General features: G+C 53.7%; 2 protein-coding genes across 6 annotated transcripts; one reads left to right on the forward strand and one right to left on the reverse strand.

The window, feature by feature from the left end:
- Positions 1 to 863: 863 nt before the first annotated feature.
- ZIC4 (Zic family member 4) lies at positions 864 to 18,860 on the reverse strand. Its single transcript, XM_026015732.2, is given in 6 exon segments — positions 864 to 3,696; positions 5,791 to 6,109; positions 10,639 to 11,256; positions 17,343 to 17,427; positions 18,596 to 18,625; positions 18,628 to 18,860. Coding segments are annotated over 6 exon segments (1,167 nt in total). The 5' UTR covers positions 18,742 to 18,860; the 3' UTR covers positions 864 to 3,695.
- LOC112932765 (uncharacterized) lies at positions 6,532 to 10,860 on the forward strand. Of its 5 annotated transcripts, XM_072727088.1 has the most exons (6): positions 6,542 to 7,354; positions 7,880 to 7,962; positions 8,066 to 8,143; positions 9,031 to 9,134; positions 10,545 to 10,642; positions 10,776 to 10,860. In XM_072727088.1, the coding sequence occupies exons 1-2, from the start codon at positions 6,664 to 6,666 to the stop codon at positions 7,933 to 7,935; spliced, it is 747 nt and encodes a 248-aa protein (XP_072583189.1). In that variant the 5' UTR covers positions 6,542 to 6,663; the 3' UTR covers positions 7,936 to 7,962; positions 8,066 to 8,143; positions 9,031 to 9,134; positions 10,545 to 10,642; positions 10,776 to 10,860. The 5 variants fall into 5 exon arrangements, 4 of the variants coding, with proteins under 4 accessions (XP_072583187.1, XP_072583191.1, XP_072583190.1 ...); XR_011995300.1 differs by lacking the exons at positions 10,545 to 10,642; positions 10,776 to 10,860 and having other exon boundaries at positions 6,532 to 6,721; positions 9,031 to 9,262; XM_072727086.1 differs by lacking the exons at positions 10,545 to 10,642; positions 10,776 to 10,860 and having other exon boundaries at positions 6,532 to 7,354; positions 9,031 to 9,262.
- Positions 18,861 to 19,308: the final 448 nt, after the last annotated feature.

A 19,308-nucleotide genomic window follows, 5' to 3' on the forward strand; every position in this document is an offset into this window, starting at 1 on the left:
CCGCCACCCTCCCGCTTATTAGCGCAGCGGGGGCCCCGGCCCGACCCAGGCGCACGGGCCGGTTGGGAGAGGCCGCAGCGCCCGCGCCCTGGGGGCGTGGAGGGCGCGGGGGGCGCGGGGGGCGCGGGGGGCGCCCGAGCCCTGGCGGCCCACCGAGCCCCGCGGAGGTGGCAGGAAGGCGCTGGCGGTTCCAGAGGTCCTGATGCACCTGAGATAATCTCTCTAGGTGGCAGGACCAAGAAGGCCTTCTGCACCCCACGCCAAACCCCACTGAGGATCCCAGTCCGGGCGCAGGGAAGGGTCGCGGGGGGGGGGGGGGGGGCTGAGGCCTGCAGTCTGCTGGCTGGGCCTTTCGCGCCCCCTGAAGGGCGCCTCGAGGGCTGAGCAGCCGCTCCTGCAGGAGGGGGTGGGATCCAGGGGGGAAGACTCCTGCGGGCAGCTGTGCCGAGGGACCCATGGGCCCAGGCTGGGCTTCCTGAAGCCAGCTCACCCTCTCTTTTTGCTTCCCCTGTATTTCCTCCCCACAACTAGGAAAGAGGCTTTTGCCTGGGAAGTCAAAGGTGGTTTGTGAGAGGGTGCACCGGGCCTGAGCAGTGGGGAGACAGTGAGAGCCTCGGTTTACCTACCCCCCCCCCCATGTAAATTGGTTGTTGAGTGTCAGTGTTACTGGGGTGACATTGGGAGCCAGGGTGGCCTCCTTCACAATGGCCGCTTTACTGGGTCCCTGCGTGTTGCTACCCTGAACAACCTGGCTCCAGAAGTGTTTCTGTAAAACCGGGAGGGAAGGCCAGCAAAGGGACTGGAGGCTTCAGGAGGGCCCCACATCTTTCCCTGGGAGATGAAGCAATAACAGGACACTCGAATTCAAAAGAGGAAGGGAAACATCACAACATTTATTACCAAAGAAAATAGCAAAACGGAGCTCCATGTACACGACGCTCTTTGGAGGGAAAGAGAATCACAGATTTTAATTCATTTGTACATATTTACAGCAAGATTAAAGCCACAGCTTTCAACTATGCTTTTCATTGAACAATCACTTTCAATCAAATACATAACAATTTTATTTTTTTTCCTTTCAGGTTAGTTCATAATTTAAGGATCTAAAAGGAGAGCTGATAAATCACAAACAGTGTGGGTGGAGATGTACCAAATAGTCTAAGGTCTCAGTCAAGCTTTGTGTGTATGTGTGTGAATTTATGATTACAAAACATTTGCCTGTCTGTATAATTCACATTCATTGCAATCATTACATTTTCCCATAAATTAGCAATATAAACAAACATATGGGGACCTCCAGTAAACAAATAAAAATCAATATAAGAGACAACATTTTGCAGCAACTATAATAACAGCATGGGTTACAGCTTGGGGAAACTTCTTTACAAATCATTGATTCAGCACACACAGAGTGGGGAGGCCGGTACATCCTTGTTTATTTAAACCACCTTTAAAACCACGTCGGGAAGTTGGGGGAAGGCCGGACAGGGTGAAATTTACTTTCCAGGGCACAATATTAAATGAAAACTGCATATGTGGATGGGAGGAGGGTATTTGCATGCACTTTGGGGACACTATCTTGTAAACTGAACTTTCTGAACTTCAACTGCCAAAATTCTGAGGAAAACAGGAAATTGTAAAAATGGCTCTCCCTCAAGCCACTCTACTTTCTATTAATGGCAGAAAGGGCTTGTTGATTGCTTGCTGCTAGTGGGAAGAAATACACAATGGGTCTATTTTTAGGACAGATTGTCTCCGAAGGAGCAGAAAATATTAACAATTGCTTGGCTGCAGCCTTAGGTTCCAAGGATCCTTGGCAAGAATATTGGGAGTTTAAGGAGTCCCCCCCAAAAGGAGGTTCATCCAAGTAACCTGACTGGGGCTGATGAGAGTGCAGGCCAGTGCAGAGAGAAGCAGACACAAAGTGTGTTCTTGGGGTGTGTACCCTCGGCCTACACCTTCTCTGCATTCTTTCCCCCATGTCCCAGAGCCAGTGCAAAGGGCCCCTCAACATCTGCGCACCTCCACAGACCTTGGACCTGATGTCTCTGTGTTGCTTTTGTTTTTTCCTTAGCAGGACTCAGTCCTAAAGTTATCAGTTGGTGTAGTGTGCATGTATTTTCTTTTTTTTAAGAAGTTTGATTTTTATCTCTTTAGAAACGGTTTGAAACTAACCGGGCAGAGGGAGTTTGACAGAGAGGAGAACAAATCGCTGACAAAGAACCTTTTACGTTTCATCAGCGTTGTTAGGACGACAAGCAGGAATGTCTCAGATAATAACTCCCACTTCAAAGATTTCTCAGCTCAATAGAAAGCGGACCATCCTTTTTATTCAACCACAAGGACTGGCACTAAAGAAGACTCTACTGTTTGATTTTTTTTTTTCACCGTGTTTATTTTTCCCCTATTCACTGGGGTACTTGGATAAAATAAACAACAAGACAATTAAGGGAACATGGACTTCTAACTTTCCTGCCATCTTCCCTATCCCCTTGGCCTTGGGCTCTTGAGTTCATGCCCAGGGCCAGAGTAGGCCTGAGGGGGTAACCTATGCCCCATGCTAGGGAGAAACAAGTGTGGGGGGCTTCAAGAGACTTCTGGGATGGAGGAGCAGAATGGGCTGTTCTGGGGGCCAGAGTGGAAATGTCCCAAAGGCACAGTCTGAACTCCCCAGACTCCTCCAGGGTGCCCTCTCCACAAGTCCCTTTCAGATTCAGGCCTCCACTCTGCTCAAATTGCCGAGATGCTTTGCACAAAATCCAGCTGGGGATGCTCATTTGTTAAGCTTCTGAGATTGCCTAAAGTTATTTACTCTTGACCCTGGAGCTTCTTTGGGGCGCAGTCAGGACGTGTGGAGTCCGGCTCACCCTTTCCTGAATGCGGCCCAGGCACCAAAGCGACCCCTCCTCCCCAGAGGAGTGCAGGGTGAACCCCTAAAGGCGGGCGAGGCTGGTCCCAAAGAGGAAGTATATACTGGAGAACGCAGTGACAGTATTAAATGGCGTGAAAGCAAAGGTCAGCGCAAATGTATCTTAATAGAGTGTCTGCAGTGAAGTGTGCCGCCTTTGAAGCGGCCGCTCCCCGCGCGCATTTCCATGGCGAGCCTAACGCGGCATGCTGATGCACCGTCAAACTCACACTTTCAACCCCAAAACCCGACTCTTTGAACAACCCGAGCTTGATTAGACCTTTCTCCTTTTCTTTCCCCTCTTACAAACCATTTCCTCGCCTTTAGAAACTCGCCATCAAACCCAAATGCGCCCTCTGATCACCGCAGAAAGCAGAAACAAAGGGGGCTGAGCGGCGATTCAAGCGGCCCTTTTCTTCCCTCACATTATTATCCATTTTTATTATGATCGGGAACAAGTGCCCATTCGCGTGGGTTTTGTTTACCGGAAATTAAATGAAAATGATTTAGTCCGCGTCAAACAAAAATATATACTTGTATACACAAGAAAAAAGGCCTGTTAGACGTAAATATTATGTCCTTAATGAAAAGCCTGGACGGGCTCCAGGCTCGGCCTTTCAGGATTTCAGTGCAACTTGCCCATTGCCATAGAAATCCTAACTTACCATGAAGATGCACCGTGGCGAAGAAACATTGCTTTGTGCGCGGCCCCTTTGATGTCGCAGGCGCTAGATGCGGGCGCTCAGCTGCGTTGGGCGAGATTACCTTGCGAGCAACGCGGTGGACATCTGTAACAAGCAAATGAAAAATTAAAGGCTATTAGTGGCCGACCAAGCATTTTTATTTTATTTCACTATTTTGCGATTGGAGTGGAAGGCAAACCGGGGCCTGGAAGAGGAGAGGAAGAAAGGGGTCCTATTTGGAGAGGGGAGAATTTTTAAACGTCCGAAGAAGCAAGCTCCTCAGATGCCCTCTGCACCTTGCGGCGGGGCGGGTGTTTCCCCGATGGGAACCGGGTGTTTGCCGCAGACCGCGCGGCCCTTGGCCAGGCGGCCTCTGGACGCTATTGTACGGCGAGGGGGCTGGGGGAGGGGATTGCAGTACCACTTCCACAAGGATGTATACGCCAAGGGTGTGTTCCGACCGATTCTGGGTTTTATTAGGGGTAACGAAAACAATCCCACTACAGTTAGGACATTATTTATCTGATGAAAGGGTGGGGCTGCAGGGCAGGAGCGAGAATTGTCTAATAGTATCCGAAGAGAAGAGTGTGGAAGAAAATCCAGCAGAGTGGCAGGACCAGGACTTGTTTGTTGGCCAGTCTTGGTGGCTCCCCATAGGTGGGACTACCACAGCCCCACGTATGGCTAAATTCTTAAGGGATTGGGATAGGCCTACTCAAGCTTTTCCACCCTTCTTTATCTTTCTGTCCTCCACCCTCATCTTAGTAAGGATTTGGGGGCAGCCCCGTCCTCCCTGCAGAGGGTAGGAGACTGGGAAACAGGCCGATTTCTCCCCTGCTTGGCAACAATTGCAAAGACTTCAAAGACTTTCCTCTCCTCTGCCCCCAAAATCTGGTTCTTTATCTGGGGACTTGGTACCCAGTATCTCGAATACACATTCTATCTAGATCCATTGGGTGTTTGCCTCTAAAACATTTATTACTGTAGTTCATCTCTCTCGTCTACTCCCCACCACACACACGCAGATTTTTAGAAAGACCAACAGTCCTGAGATTTTTTTTTACAAAGATCATCGCAGAATTGACGTGATCCATCCAGACACTGTTGCCTAGGCCAGATCCCTTCACTGTGGAGGCCTTGGCTCAGTGACGTCATTGGCCCATTCTGCACCCCCAGTGCCAAGCACCCACAAGATTCCACAGGCAGCGCCTCTGTAAGGGGTGGGTGGTGGTGGGGTGGATGGGGTAATTGGTCCCGGGAGGCTTCAGAGTATAGAATCCTGGAGCCCTTCCAGCGCTCTTTTGTCTGCATTTTCTGTTGTTAGGACTCACACCCTACCCCAAGCATATAACGCTTATGTGGCAGACAGACAGGCAGACCGATATATTTGTGTGCTTGGGCCAGTCCGTGGGAGAGTGGCATGTGATGCTCGACGTTAGGTGCTTAAAGCCCTTTCCCTTTTATCTCCTTTGTATCAATAGTTGGAAAATTTAGGATCTGGGACTTGTGCATTGTTTCAAAGGATAGCTGAAAGAGGGAGAAATGTAGGGAGGCAAAGCGGAAGGAAAGAGGCAAGACAAGGCCTCAGGAATTCCCTCTGCCACCTTCTGCGATCAGAACTTCGGAGGAGGCTGCGAACGGGGGCTCGGAAGGGAGTAGGGGGGCAACCGAGCTGCCCAGGCCTCGAGGAAAACATTCTCCTGGTTCACTCATTCTGTGAACCAGGAGAGGATTCTGTGGCCTTAATGTCACCGTCTGCAGCTGCCAAGCTTGCACAGAAACTCTCCTAATGTGTATTTTTCTGTCCTTCTGCCTGTCTCTGGCTGTACCTTCTCTACCCAAGCAGTGGTGCCATGCTCCGCAGTCACGAGGGCGTCTGTGTGGGTGGGGGTGGGTGGGTGGAGGGTGCTGGGCGTGATCGTGCAATCAATGTGGGAACCGCGTCTGCACGTTAAAGTAAGGGGCATTATGTCAGCACCTTAACGGAGCTCGACCCTTCAGGGGTTGCCTCCCTCCCTCCGTGCCTCCCTCGCCCTCTCGTCCGGCCTCAGTAACCCCGCCAAGCCGAGCAGTCAGGGGACCGGAAGCGGCAACCCTAACGGCGGCGGCGGCGGCGGCGGCGGCGGGGCCAGGTGGCGGCCGGGGCCCGGGGGCGCGGCGGGGGCAGCCGCGGCGGGGCCCGCGCCCTGACACACGTACCATTCGCTCAGGTCGGCGCCGCGCGCCACCGCCGCCGCCGAGGAGGCCGCCGCGGGCTCGCGGCCGAGGTCCGACGAGGGCGACACGAGGGTGGACGGCGTGGCCGAGTCGTAGCCGGAGCTGGGCGGCGGCGGGGAGCGCCCGTGCACCTTCATGTGCTTACGCAGCGAGCTGGGGTGCGTGTAGCACTTGTCGCAGCCGCGCACTTTGCACGTGTAGGGCTTGTCGCTCGTGTGCACGTGCGAGTGCTTCTTGCGGTCGCTGCTGTTGGCGAAGCGCCGCTCGCAGCCCTCGAACTCGCACCTGAACGGCTTCTCCCCTGGTGGAGGCAACGCAGAGACATTAGTGTACGCGGGTCGCGGCCCCGGCGGGGCCTCACCGCCCTAAGCAATTTCTATTTTTTTTTTTTTTTTTTTTGGTTAGAGACGCACAGGTTTTCCGGAACCCCTCGCCTTTCGGCGTCTCAGCACCAGCACCCCCTGCTCCCGCCCCGAGCGCGCCCCGAGCGGCCTCCGCGCGCCTCCTCCCCTCCCCCTCTCCCGCCGGGCGGGGGGGGGGGGAGGGGGGAGGGGGAGGGCGCGGGGGAGGAGCGACGAGGACTCCATCTTAGTCGAGTTTCCGTCCTGACCCCCTCTGGTTGTTTTCCTCCAAATTTCCTCCACTAGGAGCCAGACGCACCCCTGCCCGGGAAGGGAGCTGACCGAGGAGCTGGCGTCGGCTCGATGGCCACGCGTCCCTCTGCCCTCGCCTCGCGCGCGTGCACACACTCGCACACACGCGCGCGCGCACCACCCCCCCACCCCCCCGCCACGGCCAAAATTGTTCCCTAAAGTAGGTTTTGTGTAAACGCCGAGGCGGTGGAATGGTCTCAAGATGCGCCCCCGATGCACACGCGGCGTGTGCGTCATGTGCATCCGTGCCGCAGGGAAAGGTACTCTGAGCAATGATTCACTCCAGACGCGATTTCCCTTACGGGAAGCGGAGCCCCCTCCCCCTTCCCTTCGACCCCCTGAGGGCAAGCAGTTAGCAGCCTCCTTCCGATCTTGCCGAAACCGTCCGGGCGCCCTCCAGCTCCGCGCGCCGGCAATAGGGTCCCACGCGGCTCCCCCGGCGGCCTCCCGGAGACGCCGCGGCGGGCAGCGGCTCCCCCGGCCCGCGCTGAGCGCAGAGGTGCGGTCGCCTCCCAGGCCGCGCAGGCCGGAGCCGGGGGGCGGGCGCCGCGGGGTTGGCCCGCGCCCGGCGCGACCCGAGGCCTCGCGCGCAATCGCGCTCCCGAGCTCCGCGGCTCCGCGGGGAGCGCAGCTGCCGAGAGGCGGCCGGGCCCGGAGCACGAGCGGGCGGCCGCGTAGAGCCGCGCGGGGCTCGGGTGCGCCGTGCGGGGCCCCGTGGAGCCGCGGCGAGGCGCGAGCGCGCGGTCGGGCGGAAGCACTGGCCGAGGACCGGGCCCCGAGCCCCGAGCCCCGAGCCCGGAGCTCGCCGGCGGCTGGCTCCGCTGCAGTGCGGGGGTGGAGAGGACCCCAAGCACCCAGAAGCCCAGGTTCCTGCCGGAGCTGCAGATGGAAAGGTGGGGAGGCAGGGTCTGGGCGTCTGAAACCGACGGATGCCACTGGGCGCCCCAGGTTGAGAGAAAGGCCACCGGGCGTCCGGCTAAGAAAGAGCGGCATGGCTGGAGGACTGTTGCCTTTGTGGTCGCTTCTCCCGCCGCTTCCAGGCAAGACGGGTGCTTTGGGACAGGTCTGAACAAACAAAGCCCCTGTTCCTGCGCCGAGCTGAAGCTCAGGCGGAGTCAGAGTCCTGCGCACAGCCCTCGCCTCCGTGCAGCTGCGGATGGGGAGCCCAGGGTTCTGGCACCGGCCGTCGCTGCGTCCTGCCCCTGCAGGGCTACCGCCAGTGCAGTGCGACGCGGGGCGGTGCTGGCATCTGCCATTCCTCGGCACACCGGCACCATTTGATTAAAAACAAAAACAAGAAAGCTGCAGAGAACACCAGTGTCCCTGTTGGCCCCCTTGTTTTCTCCCCTCTGATCCCTGTGGGCAGCTGCAAAAAAACTAAAACTTTTTCTTCCTCCCTTCCTTCTTTTCTTTCTAAGACCATTTACAAGAACCATGCAATTCAGGGCCTGCAAAAGAAAACAAGATTTACTGAGAGCGCAGAGGAGGAATAGAATTTGAGGTTGATTGCCACCCCCCCCCCCAAGTATTCCCCGCACACTTATCCCATTTGCGAGCACCTCGTTGGACATTCCCGTAAAACTGAAACAATGATTTCATCCCAGCCCAGGAGCAGAGGGGGAAAGCAGGGCACTGAAGGTGATTCAGGCAGCCTGGAAGTTCGGAGGCCCCAGGGATGCCAGGTGAGGCCGCGCCCCCCCCCCCACCCGCGCCCTCCCGGCCTCTCCCCAGCTGCTGCTCCCCGGACTCCTCGCCTGACGCCGCGCCCCCACCCCCACCGCACCCCCCAAACGCTGCCTCCCGCCCCCTCCCTGCCCACCGGGTCGGGCGCTGCGCCCCGGATGGGTGGATGGGTGGGTGGGGGGAGGCAGGGTTGGGCCAGGGCCCCGCGGCCCGTCCGCAGCGGCCCGGGCCTGGGGCTAAGCCCTGGAGGGCGCGGAGTCTCCTCCCAGAGGCTCAGCGGCCCGGCGAGGCCTCCTCCCGGCCCTGCGCCAAGCTCCCCGACAAAGTTCGGGCTCCGCGGCGCAGTTCGGTCGCGCCATTTTCTGGCACTTGTGGCTGGGCCGGGTCACCGAGCGTCAGCGCCCTGGCCCCCGTCTACACCGCCCGGGAAGGTGGGGCGAGCCCCCAGCCGGGGGCCTCGGGAAGGGGGGCAGGCGGCGGGGCCCGCGTCCCCCTCGCGGCCGCCCCATTGTTCCGGGATTGCGGGCGCTGGCGCCCGGGGAGCCCCTTCGGCGGGGCCGGGGGCAGCTGCGGGCGAGGCCCGGCCCGGGATTCCGATCCGGGAGATCTCAACTCCGGGGAAATCGGCTCCTGATCGCCGCTTCCGCGACTCGAGGAAATGAAACGCCATTAATATTTGAAAAGGCAATTATTTTCCTGTTGAATCGAGAGCTGTCTTCATGAATAATTTGCAGTGAGGTCTATTGCCATTTGAGAAACATTTTGGGTTTTTTGTTTTTGTTTTTGTTTTTCTCTGTCTCTCTTTTCATTACTTAGGAGGGGGGTTCGAAGGAAAAGCCGGAGCAGGCGAGGCTCAGTCGATTTTTTTTTTTTTTTTAAACTCCAGCGATAATGAATCAGGACTGCCAGTGGAAAGGACGCACTTGCAATTCCGTCCTGAATAGACGCAAACCTGAGCCAGCACGGGCGCACTGAACTTGCTTCTCTGCTGTAGGTCGATTGCACTAAGAATTTAACCATTTTCTGCTTCACGGACTTCAAACAGTAGGCCGGCAAAGAGCAGTAAAAGTTTGTTTGTTTAAAAAACCCCTGTCATTAAAAATGAGTTCCTTCTCTGGCTCAGGACTGCGCGTCTATCTTCGCAGTACAGGCCGGCAGCTCCTGGAGCAGCGAGCCTGTGGGAGGTGATCAGGGCCTCCCTTCTCCTCCCCTCCCCCGGGATAAAACCCTGAGGGCGGGAAGGGGGAACAAATGCTTGAGGGGGTGGGGGGAGGATATCGGAAACAGTTCGGGTCAGACTACGTGTCTAGATGTGCCACGGAAATAAAGTAGGAGACCAAGAGTGGAGTTTGGTCTGCACTTCGCCTGTGCCAGTGTCCTGGCCAGGGACCTTCCCCGAGAGATTGCAGGGTTTGGGGGAGAGAACGGGATTTGCAAATTTCTTTCTGTGGCAGCGCCAGCCTGGGGGAGTCTTTCGACTCTAACACTTGCTGATATTTCCACTAAGAATAGAGGTGAGTAAGGTAGAGCGCCAAGAGAGTACCAGAAGTAAGGCACCAAGCTGGAACTTATCTTCTTCTCTCCCTACTGGCCCCCTTCTCCTATCCCCAAAGTAGGGGAGGAGAGATGTTGACTTCTTAAACTTCCAGGGAGTTTGGGCAGGAAACCCTAGCTAGGGAGAGTACAAACGTCGACTGCTAAACTAATTAATGTAACTTCACAGGCTGTTCTGGGAAGTGTGAAAACTTTCTCCTTGCAGTTGCATTAATTAGAGATGCTTCTGGCCAGAGGAGTTCAACTTTGCATGCTCTTGAGCGGGCTCCTTTTCTTTCTGTTAACTAGAACTAACAGATGTGGTTGACACATGTCCCCATTTCACTTAACAGCTCGGTAAATGACAGTTAAGGCAGATGAGTCTCCTTGGGTCTCTGCTAAAGCAAAAGGGTTTGTCAAAAGTCCCAAGTGTCAGGTCACCAAGGCTCCAGAAACGAGAGCAGAGTTATCCCACGAGACCCTAAATCCTAAAGAAGGCACAAAGGGCCTGATGACCCTTCAGTTCAGGTGGTGGCCAGGTTGTCAAGCCCTCCCCTGGAAGAGTACTTTCACCAGGATTCCAAGAAGACCAGGAAAATTAGATGGTTGCATATATTACGACTTTGGGGGGGAACGGTGCCGTTTTAAAACCTGAAAATCAAACTCGATGATCAGGGTATACACATTTGCACACGCAGACACCCAAGCAGGTTCCTTCACACTCTCCCCCTCCCCAAGAGCAGAAAGCCCGCACTATCCTCCCCACACAAAGCCTCAGGAAACTTCTGTGACTCTAATAGAAGGGCATAATTAATATTTTATGGACTTGGCTCATGGAAACACCGAGATATCCCCCCCTCCTCCCAGATGGAACTTGAGGAAATCCAGCCCCGAGGGCCCAGAAGAGGCCGCCTGCTTCCCCCAGAGGGTCCGCACGAGACAGACAGTGCCGAATACTGACCTGTGTGAGTTCTTTTGTGTATTTTGAGATTTTCTGATCTAGCAAAGACCTTCCCACACCCCGGGAAAGGACAGGGGAAGGGCTTCTCGCCCGTGTGCACGCGGATATGATTTACAAGTTTGTATTTGGCTTTAAAGGGCTTGCCCTGGCGCGGACACTCCTCCCAGAAGCAGATGTGGTTGGCCTGCTCCGGGCCGCCGACGTGTTCCACGGTGACGTGCGTGACCAGCTCGTGCATGGTGCTGAAAGTTTTGGAGCAGAGGCGCGGGGGCGCGGGGCTCTCCGCCGCCAGCCACTTGCAGATGAGCTCCTGTTTGATCGGCTGGCGCATGTAGCGGAAGAAGGCGCCGGGACCGTGGGGCGCGGCGAGGTTCACGGTCAGGTTCATGCCCCCGTAGCCGTGCAGGGCCGCGGCAGCTGCCAGGGCGTCGCTGCGGGCCACGGGTCCCGGCGCAAAGGGCTCAGGTCGCGCGTACATGTCTCCAGGGAGCCCCAGACGCAGGAGTCCGTTCAAAGTGCCACTGGGGGAGGCCTGGGGCGGCTGCTCTTGAAGGCCCGGGAACACCGAGGGGCTGGAGGCGGCAGCAAGCTGGGGGCCATGGTGTCCGGAGCTGCTACCTGTTGTCGAGACAAATAGCGCGCGTGAGGACAGGCGGCGTGGGCTGAGCATTCCACCAGGCCCCGGGGGGCAGGCCCAGCCCAGCCACACCACGGCCTCTGCCGTCAGCACCGGGACCGGGAGCCAGACAGAGGCGGCAGCGAAGCGAGTGGCCAGCGCGGAGCCAAGCGCCTCCGCTGCGGGCCGGCTGCGCGGCCGTTCGGCAGAGCCCCCTGCCGCTCCGCGGGCGGGCGACGGACCGAGGCTGCGGGGCAGGTGGAAGGGGCGGCGGGGTGCGCAGGGCTGAGTCTGTGGATTTCTGGGGGGCCTTGGGCTCTGCTGCGGGGGGATCCGACCTGCGCCCCAAGCGTGCTTGGGCAGCCAGCTCCCTGGGGCGCTCGGGGCCGCGGAGCCCGGCAGGGGGGTGGAGGTGAGGCAAGCGGTGATGTCTTAGGGGCCGGTGGTGCGGGAGCGCCCGGGTCACGGGGGAGCGCGGCCTGCAGGCACCGTCCGGGGCTCCCCGGACCTCCCTAGGTCAGGCCGCTCACACCAGTCACCTGACGGCGGGGAGGGGAGAGACCCACCACCAGAAAACAGAAACAAAACAACTTATGCAAAGTTTTTTGTTTTTTGTTTTTTTTTTGATTCCCTCAAGTTTCGGGTTGCCCCCCCCCCCAGGTCTCTAATGCCTGCTTGAAACCCCGTGCACTACTGAGGGAGCAGCGGGGCGCGCGAGGAAGTGAATAGAGACTCGGGGCCGCGGCCCGGGCCCGCGGAGAGGAACAATCACCTAGGTCGCCTATTGGCCCGCGGCCTGGCCCGACGTCAGCAATGACAGGTCCCGCCGCACGCGGAGACACACAGACACACACATTCCCCCCCGCTCCCGCGCCTTCACCCCGCCCCGCCCCGCCCCACCCTACCCCCAGCGTCTCTCGCTTCTACTGCTCATGCGCTCTGACCCGGGCACGGATTCTTTTCTCTCCTCTCGAGCCCCCTCCCCCTCCTTTCTCGAAAGCCGAGTGGAGCCGCTCGGCCTCGCTGCTCCGGGAGCGAGCGGGGCTGGGCTCCGTCTTCTGTCGCCGCGACTTCGGGCAGGGGGTGCTGCGCCGGGCGCCGAGGGCTCCGGTTATCAGCTGGGCAGATCCAGCCGCGCCGGGGCCGAGGGGCAGCGGGGGCGCGCGGGGGCGGAGGCCTGCTCGGGCAGCGCGGCCCAGGAGCCGCAGGAGGCGGGGGCCTGTTTCCAGGGGCTGCAGACTCTCCGACCTGGACTGCAGGAGCTCCTGGGCTAGCAGCCCTTGAGCTGGATTTTCTCGCTTTCGCCGAATTTTGTGTGCGCGCCATTCATCTCTCTCTCTCTCTCTCTCATTTCCTTGGATTCTTTATTCTTTCTTTCCCTTTCCCCACTCCCCACTCTATTCCTTCCATTTGGCCTTGCCAGCGCCCCCCCCCCTCCCCAAGGGCCAGCCGCCCTCGGAGACGCGTGAACCCAGGAATCCGGGCCCAGGCCCGAGCCAGAGGTGGTGATGACCTGAGAGAGGCTGGCCTCGAACCCAAGCCACCCTCCGGAGAGGGGCTGAGAATCTTCTCCGCCGCAAATCACTCCGCCTCGCCGGCCCGGTGGCCAAAGAAACAAAGGCGAGGGGCAGGCTGCAGGGGGAAGCAGGGCCTCCCTCACCCCGGGGTCTCCCCGTGTCCCGGTCTTGAGCTCCGTACCCTGCAGCCAAACGGAGCCTCTGGGCAAGGGCCCTGGGAGCACTTCCACTCTCAGCTCTCACCACTTGTTGCCTGTGGCCGGAGCCTCTGCCTCTCGCCTCGCCAGCCTTCAGGGCTCTGGGGAGAGCGGACGCCAAGGTCCCCCACCCAGGCTGTGCGAGGGACTGCGGCCCCACCATGGCCTGCTGTCCCGGGACGCCCTCCCGGGCTGAGGTTCCACCGTTTGGGGGTGGGGGTCGGCCGGCGGGAAAAAAAAAAAAAAACATAACAAAACAAACCTTTCAGTTTGGGCCTGGTCTAGCGGTGCACAAACGGAGGTGGGCGGGGGTGGGGGGTCCTTTGTTTGTGCCTCCGACCGGCTAGGGCCGGCTGCACAGCTTGGCGATTTAAAGGGCTGCTCGCCCTGACGCCTGCCTTGCTCTCTGCAGCCAAAAATGCCAACTTAAGTACTTGGGCCTCCCTAGAGGCCATAGAAAGCGACTCCAAAGCAAAGAAAGGTTTGGATTTTTAAGAGAAGTTTTAAGGATTGAGTAAAAGACCCTGTATCCCTAGCAGAGGTGAGAAGTTTGGACAGATTGCAAGGAACTCTGACTCGGAGTTGATTGAGCTGCCCCACCCATTCCCAGCACCAAGAACTATTCTTATACACTTCCTAGGCAGTAAAAGGGGGTTTCTTTTAAATTTTTTAAAATAATTAACTTATTTATAATGGTTGGCAGATTCTTTGAGACTTTCTTCATTTAATGCTTTGTTCCCTGCTCGGGTGCATTTTAGCGAGGGATTAACTTCCACAATTTCCCTCGGCTTTGACAAGTCCAGGTCTTTCTGCTCCTCTGGCTGGCCGGAAGAGCTTAAGCAACGCAACCAATAGATGCTGCGTTAGCATTGAAAAGAAAGAAAGAAAGAAAGAAAGAAAGAAAGAAAGAAAGAAAGAAAGAAAGAAAGAAAGAAAGAAAGAAAGAGAAAGAAGGAAAGAAGAAAAGAAAAGAAAGAAGACAAAAGGAAAAGTTGAAGGAGAGCTTTTGACAGCCAAATCCCTTCTGCTCTGGAAACCAAGGACTTCTACTTAGTGTTGAGACTAGACTTTGAGGATTTGTCTCCTTCCTGGCTTTTACCTTCTCCCATACTCTCATTTTCTGGGATTTACCTTTCTGCTCACAGAAGCCTCCTCTCCTGTCCTCTGCCCTGTTTTCCCTTCCTCAAAGTGATGGCCAGGCTGGGTCTCAGAGTGGTTTCAAGGCCGCCCTCCCCCCCAGGTGTCTGTTGAATGTTGCAGTTGCCTAGGCAAGTCTGAGCTGAACCCACTAGGGGCTCCTAAAGACAAATGAACAAACACACACGAACAAAAAAACAAAACCAGAAAAAATATAAACCCCCTAAACTCAAAAGGAGTGTGTCCCTCCCTGGGAACCCTTGCCCAGCTGTTTCTCCCAACTATCTCTCAACATGAAGCTTAGCCAACTCCTCCTGTAGCATTCAGGCCTAAGTGCAGGGATACTTCTGCAGTAGCCCAGCAATAAAAATATTTTCCTTTCCACCTGAACCTATGTGATCTATAAGCTACTGTTTAGGATGTTTGTCAAACTCCACATCCATTACGCTTTCATTAAATCTGATTTGCACAAAAATGGACCCCTTAATATACACACTGTGACCTCACCTGCATCAAAAGCTTTGAATAACAGCAGAGAACGCCGCCGGTATTTAGGTTTAGTCTATGGGCCCTTTTGGAAGCCTTGTGGTGTCAGTGAACTCTAACAGTCCTGTTTTTGTTAACAACACATGTATGAGAAGAAAATTGTAACTTTCCATTAGAAGGTGGTGAAAATAGAGGGGCAATTTACCCCTTCCAAGTTTGTGGACCCCTGAGTTCTAAGCAGGGACTCTGTAGACTCTAGGGATAAGAAGCAGAGGTTTTATACTTTAGGATGTTAATACGCTGCACACTGAACTAACTTTACCCTTGAAACACTTTGAACATGTGTGTGGCTTTTTGTGCCAACAGTGAAAGGGCAGATGTATCTGATTCAGCCAAATTTGCCGACAGTAACCTGGCCCCGTGGAGCTCCTTCCCAGATGCAGCATTCTCTTGAAGCACTAAAAACATATGGACCATCCTGGGTAGATACTTCTTGAGTAGCCAGAGGTTACTTGACCTGCAGGTCACTAAGGCTGCCAGACCCTTACAAGTTCCTTGGAGCCACATGGTTCACACGTTGGCTAAACACAGAAATGAGGCCAGGAATTCTCCCAGAGGGACATTTTCCCAGGGATAGAGACAGGGAGAGGAAAAAAAAAAAAAAAAAAAAGAATCCATTTACCCACTAATACTTAAAGACCGGGAACTCTGGGTGATTACATAAGGGTCTTCAAGGCATACTTGAAAGAAGCCCCAAAGCAGTACACAAGTAACTGTAGAGGACAGGCGGACACTGATGGCAGGGAGGCATATTTTAGTTTTCAGAGCTGTTTCTTTGAGTCTTCCAGTGCCAGGTAGCAAGGAATCCAGATTTCATTGACTTGATAGGGCAGGCTGAGAAGTGGTGTTCCTCTCTTTCAGAAGGTTGTCTCAGCACCCTGACTCCCAATACCAAATGCTTGGCTGGAGCATTCTATTTCTAACCATGCTGGGGGGTGGGGGGGTAGAGCATTGTTGAATTCACTTTCCTGCTGAATTTGCAGAAAAAAAAAAAAAAAAGAGAGAGAGAGACACATTCTGCAGCCCAGAGATCTTCAGCAGAAGTCAAAGAAGCACTGGAGGCTTTTGTAGGGACCCGTTTGGAACAGATTCCACCACCAGATGCCAAACATCCATCCAGTGCCCAGAAACCTGACCTAAGCACCTTTGTTCACCTCAGCCTGGTCAAAGCAACAGCATATACCAAAGTGATTTTTTTAGTCCTGTTGTATAGAAATATGACATCTGCCAGAGCTCCTCCCTATCCTGGCTCCAATAGGGGGATGTCTGACCTCTTTCCTTTGGAAAGAAAGAAATAGGGGAGGTTTCGGATCAATAGCTGGGCTATTTTTCCACTTTGATCTTTTAAGCAATGCTAAATGATGATTATCTGTTGCAGGTTATGCACAGAGCAGGATCCCAGGAGCTGAGGGCCACTGCACAGAGCCTGACCCAAAACAAGCCTTGTTGTCTGAATGGTCTGTGTCTAGATCTGCTGTCACTTGTTCAACCATTTCTTCCCTGTTTCTAGCCAGGTTACCCCCCAAAACAAGGGAAAAGTCTCTTTATAGGCTATTCACAGACAGACTTCAGATTCCTGTGGTGAGAGGTTGTCTCCAGTCTTATGAAAAAGATAAATAAATAACTTAAGCACCAGGAGCCCACCGTGTGTCCTAGCCCAAAGTGTACAAAGGAGATGAGATCTAGGATTCTGGAGATAAAGGGAGCTATTCCTCTCCTCTGCTATGGAAGCTTGGGCCTAATCATCCTGAAGGGAACTGAGTATGAAAGAAAATATACTTGGACAAAATTTAATTTCCAAGCAACAGTTCTGCTAAATATCTTTTCAACAAAAGATTGAGAAACATGGTCAAAGGATCTTCCAGAACAGCACTTAGGAATTAAAACAACTGAATTTACATAATAAGCACATCTCTCTTGAGAACCCTGTCATCAAATTATCCCAAAAACATAGAAGAAAGCCATTTCCTGAGTTGTCCATTTAACTTTTGTTAAGAAGGTTTCTTTTCCTTCCAACTAGGGAATACCTTGGAGGCAACCATCAGCTGGTGGTATAGTTGAAATGAGGGAAACTAGAAGCGCCTGGAAGGGAAAGCACCCAACCCTAAATCATATGCTTATTCTAAATGGAATATTAAATTAAATTCTTCACAATGAAGGTATTCCTGACAGAGCGGCTGTCAGTCACTCCCCGTTCAGACACCACATTGTGGGAACGTAGTTGCCGCCACATTGCAGAAGGCTGGTGTCCCTGGTAAAGATGATGCATATCATGTAAACCCCATCACCAAGATCAAAGTCTGCTCCTTTCATGGAAGCCAATACATGTCAAACCTCATTCCAATCAAATCGTCTGGAAATGAATTCAAGATGAATATGTCATAGAATAATGTGACAGTGGAACTGCAGAAGGTCAGGGGTTGTTGTTTCAATGAGAGAGTCGTCAAATATTAATTCTAGAATGTCCAGATGAGTAGGCATTGAGGGGGATTAGCTGGCTGCTGGTGGGACGTTGTGTCGCTGATTTGTGTGCAAATGCATCAAGCACCAAGGTGTTGTTCTCAGTTTCATTGGAACTCCAGAAACACCTCCAAGCTCACAACCCAACATAATCAAAAGACAAAACAAATCTTCCCACTTAAAAAATAATAACTTCAGCAAACCAATATTCGAAAGAGGATTTTAACTTACTAGACTCTTTCAGGGAGTTTCGGTAAAGCCGTAATCTTTTCCTCATCACCAAGGAAGTCTTGTATCTCATTTTCTGACTTTGAGCCTGTTTGGGAAGAAAAGAGGGGCAGTCACTAAGTCAAACAATTTCATACATGTTTGTATGGCAAGATTGCGTGCCTTGAATGTATCAGTGTTGGTCTGAAGAGTGTTAGTCCTTCCTAGACCATTTTCAAATTTAAAAGTGAAAGAAAGGATTCTGCTGGGAACTACCCATATCTATTGCAAAATGATATAAGCTTTGTAATAAAAATATTAAAAATCATTTCCCTACTCGATTTTTTTTTTTTGGTGAAACTCATGTGTTAATTTCCTTTGCAGATAGAATTTAAGCACCAGTCAGCATTCAAACACCTCTAACTTCTAGAATTTGAATTTATTGTATGAGAAATTCCCATTATTTTCTTTAAGTTTACTGAGTTTAGTAAAATGTGATCGGGAGGTCTGGGTGTCCTCTGGGATGTTGGCAAGTTAAAAATTGAGGTACAAGTATTGGGATTGAGAAGAGAGAAATTCCTTTGTAAATTTGTAGATCTTGCTCATGGTGGTATGGGAACCCTTACCGTCCCATGGCTTCGCTCCCAAGCCCATTTGGAAATCATCATTGGTTGATTTTTTAAAGTTAATATAAAATTCACCAGAATAGAAAAAAAAAAGTATTATTCGTATCATTTGGTCCTGGTTGTCTCCATTTCTTAGGTAAGAATGTCAGAAATAGCTCCCAATCCCCCTGTTACTTTGCATTCCTTATCAAATTCGCTTTGTGGCTAATGCTACCAAGCCATTGGCTATCCTAAAGCCTGAAACCCATCCTGGGGACCTTTGCAATCTGTCAGGCAATGCTAAAGACAGTGGAACAGCCAAACAGAGGCGATCCACCCAGCCCCAACTCTCAATTTGGCCTAGAAAGACAAACAGTCATTGAAAAGGTCTCAGGCTGGACAAACACAGCACGCCCTCTGTCAATGAGGACGTCTGCCCGTCTTGACACTCCAGCCCACAGAACAAGCGATTGTTTAACTTGTTGAACCACAGGCCAAATCCAAATGGGGCTCTGCTATCTCAAAGGCTTTCCAATTCTCTATGCTCAAAGATCTCTTTCTCTCTCCCTCAATCCCCAAACTGGGCTTGAACTAGCTTGTGTGTTTTCACCCTTCCCTCTCCCTTCTTTTCTAGGTCCAAGCCTGAGGAGTGCGAGTGGGGGATAGACTCACCTTTTCCCAGAGGGTTTTATTTATTTTCAATTCTTTTTTAACCAAAAGGCTTCTGTCCCCAAAAGTAATAAGCTCCTTCCTGCACAAATCAGGAAAGAAAGGAGGCCCAACTTTACATTCCTACAGAAGGGTGGCATGCTGGGCATCCTCGCTCTAAAATTTCCTCATGGCAGGATGTCTGGCACAGGAAAAGTCCTGGTTGGTTGGAACTAATAGAATTTACTTTCTTGCCTCAGAGGGAAATGGGTGTGAGTTTCCCTAGAGAGCCCCCGTCCACCCACAAGGCTGCCCAAGTCCCTCCCCCCTTAAGAGGCCTGGTCACTTCTACCCCCAGATCCTGGCAGTCTTTTGTGCATTACAAACCCACACACATGCCAAAAAATGCTGCACAGGCTAGACTTTGGGCTGGCAACTGGCACCTTAAGCTTCTCTGTAGTAGCTCCATCACCAGGCTAGCGTAGGGAACCAGGGTAAAAATCTTCTCCTTTGCTTCAAACTCTGAGTCCATTTGGCAAGCCAGTGATCACACTTGACGGAGGGGTGAAAGACTATGGAGGCACTCCCCGGGCCCCTGGACTTGAGATCCCCGCCAACCCAGAGATACAAAAACTCTGAAAATGCTTGGCTAGGTTCTCCTCAAATGACTGCTCCTGATTTGTCTCCTCACACTCCCGTGGCCACTTAATCAGGAGTCAGCAGCACAACCTGGAGGC

The sequence above is a fragment of the Vulpes vulpes genome, chromosome 11 (genome assembly GCF_048418805.1).
Source record: "Vulpes vulpes isolate BD-2025 chromosome 11, VulVul3, whole genome shotgun sequence".
Taxonomy (NCBI): domain Eukaryota; kingdom Metazoa; phylum Chordata; class Mammalia; order Carnivora; family Canidae; genus Vulpes; species Vulpes vulpes.